The 14,343-nt window shown below is 36.5% G+C and overlaps 1 protein-coding gene across 1 annotated transcript in view; it reads left to right on the top strand.

Annotated features, from left to right (window-relative positions):
- The window catches only part of LOC132555660 (trafficking protein particle complex subunit 11-like), a 29,102-nt gene that overhangs the window by 12,440 nt on the left and 2,319 nt on the right, over window positions 1-14,343 (top strand). The window contains exons 16-28 of the mRNA XM_060220012.1: window positions 159-285; window positions 640-712; window positions 3,784-3,841; window positions 8,911-9,069; window positions 9,404-9,585; window positions 9,978-10,103; window positions 11,145-11,197; window positions 11,507-11,598; window positions 11,926-11,985; window positions 12,619-12,744; window positions 13,019-13,126; window positions 13,324-13,375; window positions 13,780-13,885. Of these exons, the coding sequence (XP_060075995.1) occupies window positions 159-285; window positions 640-712; window positions 3,784-3,841; window positions 8,911-9,069; window positions 9,404-9,585; window positions 9,978-10,103; window positions 11,145-11,197; window positions 11,507-11,598; window positions 11,926-11,985; window positions 12,619-12,744; window positions 13,019-13,126; window positions 13,324-13,375; window positions 13,780-13,885 (1,322 nt within the window). The remainder of the gene's footprint in view (window positions 1-158; window positions 286-639; window positions 713-3,783; window positions 3,842-8,910; window positions 9,070-9,403; window positions 9,586-9,977; window positions 10,104-11,144; window positions 11,198-11,506; window positions 11,599-11,925; window positions 11,986-12,618; window positions 12,745-13,018; window positions 13,127-13,323; window positions 13,376-13,779; window positions 13,886-14,343) is intronic.

The raw sequence follows: 14,343 nt of genomic DNA, 5'->3' as shown, positions 1-14,343 counted from the left end.
AGCTGGTTCTTTAAGTTAAAACTGTCATAAATGTCGCAAGACATGTTTATATAAACTCATGATTGTCAGTACTGTTAAGTTGTTAAAGTTACTTCTGAAAAAAGGATATCTGATAGACATAAAAGGTGATACATGATATCAGACATTGTTGTACACAGAATGACTCACCAGAACCAGAACCAGGTTTAGATCCTATCTGTGTGGACAATGCTCGGCGTCTCTGGTCCAGCTGTTTGACAGACCCCTGTGTATTTAGTATAGACATGCAAAATATTGTACCGTTTGGTAAGTAAAATCTTCAGAATTATTATCCCAGCATGCAATTTAATTCAAATTCAAAAATATTAAATAATCAAGGTCATTTTGACTCGTATTTATTGTCTCTTTGAATTTGTTTAAACTTTGCAGTTAGCCTGATTTAATTTGATTAGAACTGGTATTCATTTGTTGTTATATATCCATTATCAAAAGTAACTGTGGTATGTATATGTGTTAAATGATTTCTGATGGTTTGTAAGAGAGAAAGCATTGATAATGACTAGTTACACATATTAAACAATTATGTTTCTTATACCTTGGACGCAAGAGTGATCAAATAAGCAAACTTGAAATATTATTGTAATTATTTCTATATGACAGTGGAGTGTAAAGCCTGTTTCAGCACAGAAACAGTAGCTGCTGACACAGAGGTACAGCTGGAAGTCTATATAAGGTAGGTTCAATGAATGTGTACTGACAAAGCGATACAGCTGGAATGCTATAGTAGGTAGGTTCACTGAACTATACTGACACAGAGGTACAGATTAGGTAGGTACACTGAACATGTACAGACACTGAGGTACAGATTAGGTAGGGATACTGAACATGTACAGACACAGAGGTACAGATTAGGTAGGGATACTGAACATGTACAGACACAGAGGTACAGATTAGGTAGGGATACTGAACATGTACAGACACAGAGGTACAGATTAGGTAGGGATACTGAACATGTACACACACAGAGGTACAGATTAGGTAGGGATACTGAACATGTACAGACACAGAGGTACAGATTAGGTAGGGATACTGAACATGTACAGACACAGAGGTACAGATTAGGTAGGGATACTGAACATGTACAGACACAGAGGTACAGATTAGGTAGGGATACTGAACATGTACAGACACAGAGGTACAGATTAGGTAGGGATACTGAACATATACACACACTGAGGTACAGATTAGGTAGGGATACTGAACATGTACACACACAGAGGTACAGATTAGGTAGGGATACTGAACATGTACAGATACAGAGGTACAGATTAGGTAGGGATACTGAACATGTACACACACAGAGGTACAGATTAGGTAGGGATACTGAACATGTACAGACACAGAGGTACAGATTAGGTAGGGATACTGAACATGTACAGACACTGAGGTACAGATTAGGTAGGGATACTGAACATGTACAGACACTGAGGTACAGATTAGGTAGGGATACTGAACATGTACAGACACAGAGGTACAGATTAGGTAGGGATACTGAACATGTACAGACACTGAGGTACAGATTAGGTAGGGATACTGAACATGTACAGACACAGAGGTACAGATTAGGTAGGGATACTGAACATGTACACACACAGAGGTACAGATTAGGTAGGGATACTGAACATGTACAGATACAGAGGTAAAGATTAGGTAGGGATACTGAACATGTACAGACACAGAGGTACAGATTAGGTAGGGATACTGAACATGTACAGACACAGAGGTACAGATTAGTTAGGGATACTGAACATGTACAGACACAGAGGTACAGATTAGGTAGGGATACTGAACATGTACAGACACAGAGGTACAGATTAGGTAGGGATACTTAACATGTACAGACACAGAGGTACAGATTAGGTAGGGATACTGAACATGTACAGACACAGAGGTACAGATTAGGTAGGGATACTGAACATGTACAGACACACAGAGGTACAGATTAGGTAGGGATACTGAACATGTACAGACACTGAGGTACAGATTAGGTAGGGATACTGAACATGTACAGACACAGAGGTACAGATTAGGTAGGGATACTGAACATGTACAGACACAGAGGTACAGATTAGGTAGGGATACTGAACATGTACACACACAGAGGTACAGATTAGGTAGGGATACTGAACATGTACTGACACTGAGGTACAGATTAGGTAGGTACAGATTAGGTAGGGATACTGAACATGTACAGACACAGAGGTACAGATTAGGTAGGGATACTGAACATGTACTGACACTGAGGTACAGATTAGGTAGGGATACTGAACATGTACAGACACAGAGGTACAGATTAGGTAGGGATACTGAACATGTACAGACACAGAGGTACAGATTAGGTAGGGATACTGAACATGTACAGACACAGAGGTAAAGATTAGGTAGGGATACTGAACATGTACAGACACAGAGGTACAGATTAGGTAGGGATACTGAACATATACACACACAGAGGTAAAGATTAGGTAGGGATACTGAACATGTACAGACACAGAGGTACAGATTAGGTAGGGATACTGAACATGTACACACACAGAGGTACAGATTAGGTAGGGATACTGAACATGTACAGACACAGAGGTACAGATTAGGTAGGGATACTGAACATGTACAGACACAGAGGTACAGATTAGGTAGGGATACTGAACATGTACTGACACAGAGGTACAGATTAGGTAGGGATACTGAACATGTTCAGACACAGAGGTACAGATTAGGTAGGGATACTGAACATGTACACACACAGAGGTACAGATTAGGTAGGGATACTGAACATGTACACACAGAGGTACAGATTAGGTAGGGATACTGAACATGTACTGACACAGAGGTACAGATTAGGTAGGGATACTGAACATGTACTGACACTGAGGTACAGATTAGGTAGGGATACTGAACATGTACAGACACAGAGGTACAGATTAGGTAGGGATACTGAACATGTACTGACACAGAGGTACAGATTAGGTAGGGATACTGAACATGTACAGACACAGAGGTACAGATTAGGTAGGGATACTGAACATGTACAGACACTGAGGTACAGATTAGGTAGGGATACTGAACATGTACAGACACAGAGGTACAGATTAGGTAGGGATACTGAACATGTACACACACAGAGGTACAGATTAGGTAGGGATACTGAACATGTACAGACACAGAGGTACAGATTAGGTAGGGATACTGAACATGTACACACACAGAGGTACAGATTAGGTAGGGATACTGAACATGTACACACACAGAGGTACAGATTAGGTAGGGATACTGAACATGTACACACACAGAGGTACAGATTAGGTAGGGATACTGAACATGTACAGACACAGAGGTACAGATTAGGTAGGGATACTGAACATGTACTGACACAGAGGTACAGATTAGGTAGGGATACTGAACATGTACACACACAGAGGTACAGATTAGGTAGGGATACTGAACATGTACACACACTGAGGTACAGATTAGTTAGGGATACTGAACATGTTCAGACACAGAGGTACAGCTGGAAGTCTATATTAAGTAGGTACACTGAACATATACAGGTGACAGTTGCTATAATAGCTCCAGCTTTAGTCACTTTTCAGCTGAATATTGAAACTAACTATGGTGATACTGCAGCAGGTCATGTTTAAAAATATCACAATTTTGCAGATGTTTGTGTTCCAGTACAGCTATGCATGTACATGTACATGTTTGACATTCCTTTGTTCTAAACACGTTTTGTTTGGTGTATTTCAGAGTGAATTGTCCATTCCCAGTGAGATTCAGCAAATTGTCTGTGTTCTTGAATAACCAGGTAAGTATCAGGTCCTTTGTTCACCTCATCACACTAACTTCTAGTATCACCCTGCTTATCTATACCCAATGTTTAGTGGGTAAAGATGTGAGTTATATAATAATGACTGTATCCCATTCCTTCGTATTAAATCAGTGTCATATTATTACATATAGTCCTATATATTATACTAATCACGCCAACCTCCTCCGTCCTACAGGCCTCGCATTTAACATTTTTTGTCACTTGCTGAAAACAGCAAGTGCCTTAAATTTGTACTTGCTAAAGTGACTTTTTGCTATTATTGCAAATCTCCGTGTTCAAATAATGTGTTTTGTTTTGTGATTTATAACGTATTACCTTGCTTCATCCAATATATATCAACATTATAGAAGAACTGCTTTGTCCCAATATTTACACTTTGAAAATCAAAGCTCAAACAATTTAATTCTGTGAAATGTTAGGAATGGACAGGCACTCACAGTTTGCATGTGATGAATCCACTTGCTGAAAAAAGCAAGTCACTATTTTTTCTACTTGCAATTCTTGGATTTCTACTTGCAAATAACCAGTGGAAAGTCTTAAATTTGAGGCCTGTCCTATCAAATCAGTGTCAGATCTTTACATGATTCTATGTAGCAAAAAATGACTGGGACAACATCATTACAGGTAATATCTTCACCTATTAAACCTTTAAACTTAAGTAGAACAACAAGGCAAAGTAGTTGATACAGTATGTAATACTGTATGTTGAAATGATTGCGTGAGAAGAGGTGTAGAATACAGACATTATCCTGCAATAGTCCTAGGGAGTGACACCCAACACCTTTCTTCTGACTCAAAGGGTAGGAGGTGAGCTTATAACAAAACTCATATGACTTTACAACCCTGTTTAATTTGAAATATGTAGTGAGTTCCTGCTACAACAAAGATTTGAACCCTCTCTAATCAAATATTCAGGTACCTGAAAGTTTTCCCAGTCCTGCCAACTTTGGAGGATTGAGTGTATATGAGTGGGCTTATTACCAGGCAGGGACTTATTGTCATATAAATATGGTGATAGTTTATACATGTTTTGTGTGTAAAGAACTTCGTAATCTTCATACAGAATATACTCAAATTATACCAATTTATCACAGAACTAGGTAAGACACGTTCAGAACTTTAACTGAACAGATCACATTGTATGTTGTATTGTTTATTGATAAATAAACTTATTACGTACATTATTTAGATAAATAAATTATTTCACAGTGCACTAGATTGATAGTCCGTCATCTGTCACACACATTCATGAATCCCTGTCTCGTGCCTGACTCCTGAATTATGAACTTGACCAAAATAAAAATCAGTTCATACTGTAAATGTTTTTAAATTGAGTATTTCTTTAAATTTCTATAAATATTCTTGTGAAGAATAAGCATTCCAATGTTGACAATTTGGGATTGATCTGAAACTTGCTCATATGAACTTATGGTACTACAAAATTATCCACTGGTATCTAAATTGGTCACCTGAATCAGTTTTCAGCTTTATTTCTGATGTACTGTAAAGTTTTTACACAAGTGCGGCCTTCTAGCTGTCTATACACTGCCCATAGTGTGTTTTCACTCCCTATGGCAAGTGCCCATGTGTCTGTTATGTCTGTATGGATGAGTCGGAGGAACTGACCACAACTGTTGACAAGATGGAGATGACTGTTCAAACAGTCCCCGATTACAAGGTTCCCTATACTGTCATACTGGGCGTCGACGGGACTGAAAGAAAACCTGTTTGTCATCATGGTTTCCTTATGCATCAGCTGGATGTCTCCCCTGTAATGGAGAATTTTATTGAAATGTTTGTCTGTTATCAGCACACTGCCATTGTCTTTCCCGCCATCCTCTGCCAAATCCAAGTCAATTACAGCAATATTCCCTGTAATGCCACACTCTGTGATTTTATATGGTGTGTAGACCAATGGTAATTCTGACAGAGAAGGTTTGGATGTGAGAATGATTTCACCATCTGTGTTGAACTTTGTGATGCTGTTAGTCATTCCTACAAGGATATGTTCATCCTGTGTGACACAGAGACAGTTAGGTCTGATGTCTGTGTGGAATCTGAGAACAGACATCCCTGATTGTTGGCAGTACTCTGTGATACTATAGTCCTCATCAGAACAAGTCCACAAAGCATTAGTGTTAGGAGAAACACTGATATCTCTGATCCCTGTCTGATACTCCATGCTGTGTTGTACCTGGCCGTTGTTGTCTAGTAAAGTCACAGTATTACTTAAAACATCACAAATCCACACTTGGTTTCCAGGAGCTGGGCATATGCTGCTGATTTCACAGGGGCACTGAAACTCTGTCACGACCTCACACTCAGGTAGAATACCAAACTGAAGAGACAATGTGGATTTCACCATTTCTGGTTCTGGTTCATGGAATAGTTGTGCTATGATCTGGTCCTGAACAAAAGAAACCTGTGGTTCTGGAAGATTATCTTTGACAAGATCTGATTGTGGTGGAGCAGGGTCACAATATCCCAAGATGTTTTGGTCTCTGTTGATGGATTTGTGACCTTGATCGGTGACCTTGCTCCAGTCAGTGTCATTAGATGCGTGACCTTGATTTGTGACCTTGCTCCGGTCAGTGTCATTAGATGTGTGACCTTGATCAGTGACCTTTCTGCAATCAGTGTCATTAGATGTGTGACCTTGATCGGTGACCTTGCTCCGGTCAGTTTCATTAGATATGTAACCTTGATCAGTGACCTTGCTCTGGTCAGTTTCATTAGATGTGTGACCTTGATCAGTGACCTTGCTCCGGTCAGTGTCATAAGATGTGTGACCTTGGTTTGTGACCACGGTCTTATCAGTGTTATTGGATGTGTGACCTTGATTGCTCTGGTCAGTGTTGCTGGATGCATTACCTTGATCCATGACTTTGCTGAAACCAAACACTTTCTCTAGGTCTGTCTGGGGATATTTGTTCACTTTGAAACTTGGTGTAGTGGTCAGAGTTGGTTTAACTGAAATTTTGTTCAAGTTGGCTCGAATTTCTTTCTCTGTGTCAAAAATCTGAACACCTGATGCATCCTCCTGGAGTAATTTTTTACATTCTTTATAATGAGATTTCAGATTTCCAAGTTTGATTTGAAGGTCCTTCGTATAGCTGGCCATCATCTCAACATTGTCATGTTGGAGCTGCTTGTAAAGATGTGTATACTTCTCGCTCAATTTATCTGTCGCTTCCTTTATTATCTCCCCTTGGTATTTTACTTTTCTAATAAGTTTGTCAAATGTTTCTGAGTTTTCTTCAAGTTCTTTTTCTGCTGCAGTCTTCTCCTTCTTAATAGTATTTTTATATTTTCCGAATCCATCAAGATAAACCTGTAGCTTTGTTTTCCTGTCTGGTATAACGTTGCTTAGTTCACTTATGTGATGTCCTGTATGTAAAGTAGAAGAACACTTGGAGCATACCAGTTCATCACAGGATGTACACAAGAACTTCACTTTCTTTCTCTGGTGATAAGCACATAGCATTTGACCTTTAACCCTGACAGGAACTGGTTTTGGTAAAGATGCCATCATGACATGTCTCCATTTGACCAGGAGCTATTCCATTGTCCTTACCTGAGTCCTAGGGCCCTATGGAGTGTATGAAACCCTTCATGTGATTAAATATACTATATGATAATCAGATATTATCAATTAGAATGCTGTCACCTACATGTAAACAGGTACAATTCTAGTACTGAATGATAATAAATTGTAACACAGGTTATCTTACAAAGGTTTAAAATTATTTGATTAAATAAACACTTGAAATGAAACACCAGATATATTCTGTACATTTATAACTGTTGATAATTACAACAGATGCCATTTACCAGCTAACTTTTTGGCCTGTAAATGTTTAATTTGTCAGTTTGGAAATTAGTACCAGATATATTCTGTACATTTATAACTGTTGATAATTACAACTGATGTCATTTACCAGTGAACTATTTGGCCTGTAAATGTTTAATTTGTCAATCTGAAAATGAGTACCAGCGTTTAGTGTGATAATGTAACTAATTATAGATCTCTCACTGACAGGTAAATCACATGTTGTAATGGAGGCCACTAGTGTATTTATCCTGAAATAAGCCCAACAGGCAAATCTATCGTTTACCTTTTTCCTTCCAATGTCCAATTTTTATTTTTTTCATCAAATATTAAGATGGCAACTTTTAAATTAGAATGATAAATGCTTTGTAAAATTCCTGTTTTTTATGAGCAAAAATATGGCAGGGTTAAATTGAATATTCTGCTTAAATTTAACAATGAATTAAGAAATCTGCATTTAGTGAAATGGGCTTATTGACAGATGGGTACAGTATATGACACAGGTGTTTCACCATTGTTTTAAGTATCTGTGTGAAGTAGTCACACTTCCCTTACATCACATGAGTATAGATTGTATGATAGGCCTGGCACCTTGTTATCTTACATACACTATATACAGAGTCTGTCATTGCTTTAGGAAAACAGCTGATAAACATTTATTAAAATTATCTAAAAATGTGATTATTGACTTACTGATGGAGTACTTATAATTTATAGGATGTTGTGAAAAGTAATTGTTTACTATCAAATGTTTAATTTGTAGCAAAATGAGATGATTAAAACTTGATGGTGCCTTTTTCTATGTTAATCGTTTAATTTAATTATGGTGTCTCCTTTTTGATGTCAAAAATAAGGGCTTACAAATAAAATTAAATGTTTTCATCCTTTAGAGGAAGGGTTGGCACCTATGCCTCATAGAGCACTGTACTTTGTACAGTTTTTTGGCATTTTCCCATTTCTTTAGAAAAAAACTGTCCCTTATGCTGTAAATTATCATTGTTGGATTATATCTTTGTACTAATTTTGATGGTGGAATAAAACCTGAAAAATAATGGAGAAAATTTTAATTTATAGAGGAATCATATCCTGTTTTATGAGTTCTGTGAAATATGTATCCTTGTTTCAAGCTTTTAATAAAATATGAACATTTAAAAAAAAGATATTACTGTTAAGTGTTAATTTTGTAGTTAAATGCATGACATTGTTATACTTACAGCAGTACAACCAGTACTGTCAGGTGGTGGATGGTCGTGGAGTCTCGGCTGGGACTGAGGCTGACTCCAGAGGTGGGGACCTGTATTTAGTACCTGGCCAAACAAGGCTCTATGCCTTCAACTTCCTTCCAGTAAAAGATGACGTAGAGACACAGCTTGAGGTAAGAACAGGTCTTTCTTACGCCCCTACCATTTTGTTACCTTTTCTGTCTGTTGGTCCTGTTATATAGACAATGTTATATCTTGAAGACCTCTCTCATTTGTACAGGAGTGAGGGCATGCATGCCATACAGTTTCTTGTCTTTTCAGAGTTTGCAGTTGGTGACAGGAAATACATATGTATCACAATGAGATATCTCATATGCCTATAGTACAACTGTTGTCAATTATTTTCATAAATTCATAATGTTTGTAATTTTTGTACATTCTCCTTAATTTCACTGGTAAAAGCACCAATAGGTTAATGAAAGATTAAGTGAAGATGCTTTTGTGTAGATTTCATCGCTGGTGTTGGAACTGGGAACTGAGGTGGGACGCTGTGCGATGTTACAGTGGATGGGTGGAGGAGGACCAGCAGTTACTCCAGTACAGACAGCACAGTCACTGTTACCAAGGAAACCAGTCACTCCAGGCAGTCCAATAGATTGGAACACTGTTGATGTTCGGTCAACCACAAGGTTAGCCCATCACTATCGATCTGTACATCCTCCTATGACAGTTTTGAAAATTGCTATTCCAAACTCATTCTGTCTTGATGATTTAATATGTTTTTAGTAGGTGCGATATGAAAACTTGTTATATTTGTATAAATTAGACATGTTAATTCTTATCAGTATTAACAAGGTACAAATATGTCATGTAAAATTGTCAAACAGGCACCATCACATAATTCATATAAATCATCACAGTAATTGTCAGATATAAAGATGTCGTCATACAAAGTAGTCGCCAGGTGGTAAGAAACTGTCTACCTAAATTCTACTCGTATGTAATTTTTTTTTGGCCTAGAATATCTAAGTTGTCTTACCCCTTGATGAAAAATCTTTAATAATATTTTCCTTGTTTTCAGAATTGTCCCACGAAAAGCCAAACTAGATGTTGTAATCCAGCATGAACCACCTTGTTTACTCAATGAGTTTTACCTGCTCAAGCTGGAAATCACAAACAAAGAAGACACAGACATAGAGGATATCAGGTATGGGCTAATATGGTTTTGTAACTATAGGCCAGGGATTGTTTGTTTGGATTATGGTCCTGTCAACAGTGGTGATCAATTTGATGTAGGGCTTCCATGTAAGAGAAGATGGCTACCTTATTTGAAAATATATGGAAGACCCATCATTCCATCCAGAGCAGTTAGGGTAAATTGTCTTGCCCAAGGACAAAAGCACCACTAGTCCTTTTCTTAGCTTTCTGAAGATGATTAACCACCACAGGTAGGAAGGGTTGAATCACGCACTAGGATCTTCACCTGAAGGTTTATAGGACAAAGCTGAACCAACTGAGCTATCATGGCCCTCTTTCTAGCTGTGGGAAAGAGCAATCAGTGTGTATTGGATGTCAGGTAGCCTTAGATTACCACAAAGCTTTTGTAGTAATCACATCAGAGTATTTTAAACCTGTCTATCTATCATGAAATATAAAATGTTTAAGTTATAAAAAGCACCTGCAACTGAAAATGTACTGAAATTAGCACAATCAAATTTTAGCGAATTATTATCTAATTCTGGCAAATAAGCACCATAAATTCACACATCAGTAATAATTGCTCTAAATATAAATTGATATACAGAAGTGACAATTTGCACATACGTTTAGCTCAATAAACGCCAAAATGAAATTCCCATAACATATATATACTGCCACTGTATATTGGCAATTATTGTATCTTTTATTGATTCTCTATGTTTGTAGCTGAGCTTTTTCAAATCCTTTGATCCCTTGTTGTCTAGGTGATAAAATGGTTATGTTAACCTACCACTCCAGAAGCATGAGGAGAATTGTTGTTGTACATTGATTATGGTACCCAGTGCTAACACTACATAAATTCTCGTGTCAAACTGTATACAAGTTTTGTGTTTGTGTTATATATGTGACCTCCAAGTCTGAGCACACTAACAAGGTAAATTTGTAATTACTGGGCAGAACTTTAATATCTCTATATTTTTATATCATATACCTGTATAATGACTGACCTTCTTTGGTGACCTTGATGACAATAATTCCTTGTTGACAGGTTATCCTTTGGTATCCAAGGAGATGAGACAGGCAGTGATTCTGAACAGTCATGTATGTTACTTACTTTTTATAGCCTTTTATTGGTGTGCTGTTATTTTAGCTTTCCTGTTGAATTCTGAATGTTTTATTTTTAATTTTTCACATTCAGATCAATATTCAGTACATGTAACTAAATATTTCAAATCAGAACCTTATCAAAATTTTATCCAGGAAGCCCTTAAACTTGTTCTTACTACTGGTTTCCTATATAGAATAATAGTAATAGAATGGCATTTGACCTTGGTGTTCACAGATTTTTGAGCTTTTGATTGATACAAATATATATAAGTTATTTTTATGTTTGTATCTTTTCTGTGGCAGCCCATGTTTGTCTGGAGACCCCAGAGTTTGATAATGTGGTGGAGTATTGTAAGGAGGATATGGCTCTCAACAAAATGGAAGCAGGCAACAAGGTAGACTTTTGTTAATGAGGGAGTAATGTTCCCTTTAAATGGTGGTAGTTTTACGATGTAGATTGATATTACTGTTACAATATCATACATGTGTGATGAACCTTGTAAGGGTTAAATAGATTACAAACAGTTTGGTTCAAAACCATTGTTGTAGAAGAAGTTGATCTTACACACTCCATATTTAGTTCTTCAGTGATTTTACAATAATATAATGTCATGAAGCTTTGATATCACTTTTAAACAATAGCAGTGTAATGGGTGTTGTCACACTCAATGATGAGACAGTTGTTATGTGATATAACAAATCATGTGTTTTCTCTCTTCCAGCTTTCTCGCCGTTTATTTGTCAAGAATATGCAGACTGGTGCAAAGGTCCTGTTTGTGAAGGTACTTATCTGCTTATGATGTTGAAAGTTAAGGAAACCTGTGTCTTTTCTAAAACATTTTTGGGTACAAAATAGGAGACATTATATATTTCAATGTAAGATTTTAAGATTTCTTAAGTTTTCATATATGAGATCAAACAACAAATCAAAATAACTGTGTACTTGTTGTCCTCTAAATCTGCAATATGGGAATTGGGATGATGCAGAAAATTGTGCTGTTAGGGTCACACATTTGAAGATTTAAAATTGATTGAAAAATTATAGATGACTTATATACTAATTACTGATTAGAAATCTTGAAAGTTTTGTGTTAGTCAGCAATTGGATTAGTAGTTAATCAGTGATTGGATTAGTTAATCACTGATTGGATTAGTGATTGGTTTAGTGATTGGATTAGTAGTTAATCAGTGATTGGATTAGTAGTTAATCAGTGATTGGATTAGTAGTTAATCAGTGATTGGATTAGTAGTTAATCAGTGATTGGATTAGTAGTTAATCAGTGATTGGATTAGTAGTTAATCAGCGATTGGATTAGTAGTTAATCAGCGATTGGATTAGTAGTTAATCAGTAATTGGATTAGTAAGCTACTAAAGTAAACATTGATCCTGGAGTAATAATGGTAACTGTTTACAGTTGGCATACACTGTTGCTGTCACCAAGAAAGAGCAGCTCATCACCTGTACCTGTGAACAGGAAGAGACCATCACCTTGACAACGGTCACACCCTTTGAAGTATCTGTAAAACTCAACTCACTGAAGGTAAGCAGGATTGGCAGGTATTGAACTAACGCACCCTCCATGGTCTGTGTTATTTCACTCACTGAAATGTAATATATGATAATATAATATGTAATAATAAAGGTCATATATGGTTATGCTAACTATCTGGCATATTCTTGTAATGTGTTTCTGGAAAGGCATATGTGTGATAGAAATACAGGCTTTCAGTTACTGATGAAGAGAAATTGTGAGTGAAAGAGCACTATGTAATATAACATGCAAATCTTGAAAGTTAATTGTTGTGTCACTTTAGTTTGAGCAGATAGAAGCTGTTCAGATAGAGGAACCATTCCTACTACTACCAGAGCTGAAATGCACCTCTCCCTGGCCAGTGGAACTGCAGTCAAGTCAACTCCAAATGGTAAGTTATATTAACAGCTTACCTGAAATATGATAGCAGTATATGTACCTGAAGGCTTACTCAAATGTCAGGTACATTTATTACCTCCAAGATGAGGTTAACTTGAAATATATATACTAGGCATTTGTAAGTAAAATCTACTGACATAGTTGCAAAATAGATTAAATGCAAAAACTTTTTGATTTGCTCTTTTTCAGACTCCCTATGTGCAGAGCGCTGATGAGGATGCACCATCACAACTGCAAGGAGGTACGGTATAAATACAGCTGTTGAGTTCAGTTTGTTATTTTCGAGGTAGTAATAAAATCACAAAAATATATATGTGATGAAAATGAAATTATTACAATCACAAAACCTTATTTTTTTCATAATTTTTGTTAAAAATGCACCTTGACAGCTTCAAACTTTTATTCAGAATGCAGTAACTGGAACCATTTGGAAAAACATTTTTAAAATATGCAGAACAATGGCGACATATTAACAGGAAGAAAACACACAAGTACATTTAATTTTTGTGGTGATTATAAATATTTAAATTGTTGTAAATACCATCATTTTTCTCTTGCAGACTGTTTCATTTTCTGAATAATACCTTCAATTGTTTATGTATGTTTTGTATCATAAAGTTCTACACATGGCAATTGTATGTTTAGTGTGTTTGAAGAAGTCAGAGTGTGCTGCAGAGTGTATTTGCCTACAAACTGTACACTGCCTACAGCCTTCCATTTCCCTAGGAACATACACAGTATACTGGAGAAGGTAAGCTTCTGTGAAGTATCTTGGACAAATAAGAGTAGGATTTTTAGTAATTTTACTAAGCCTTGTAATTTACAGAAATGTTTGGAATGTCCTGGCTAATTACTGTCACTTGCAGTTGAATCACGGATGATATACCCAGCTACCAGAAAATGTTTGATCACAGAGTTTTAAATTGTATCATAATTTGTAATGCCCAATATCTAAACATTTCAGTGTTGATTGTTAAATACTTACTAATAAATAATACAACAATAATGCTTATTTTTTATGCCTTGTCCTTGTCCTAATTATTTTATGAATTATACTGAGGGACACTTTTGTTTGATAATGTAAGGTTATGGATGACTGTCATAAAGAAATATTAATGGAGCATGGTAAAAAAACAAGTAGCATACATCTGTATATGTTTGGTTTGGAATAAAATTGAGTATTTATATTTTGCTTTTAAATGTATTTTA

Source organism: Ylistrum balloti, unplaced genomic scaffold (assembly GCF_031769215.1).
Source record: "Ylistrum balloti isolate Yb309-2 unplaced genomic scaffold, AGI_CSIRO_Ybal_v1 Utg370510, whole genome shotgun sequence".
NCBI classification, from domain to species: Eukaryota; Metazoa; Mollusca; class Bivalvia; order Pectinida; family Pectinidae; genus Ylistrum; species Ylistrum balloti.
Note: the sequence above shows the minus strand (reverse complement) of the source record. Positions and strands in the feature narration are given on the sequence as shown.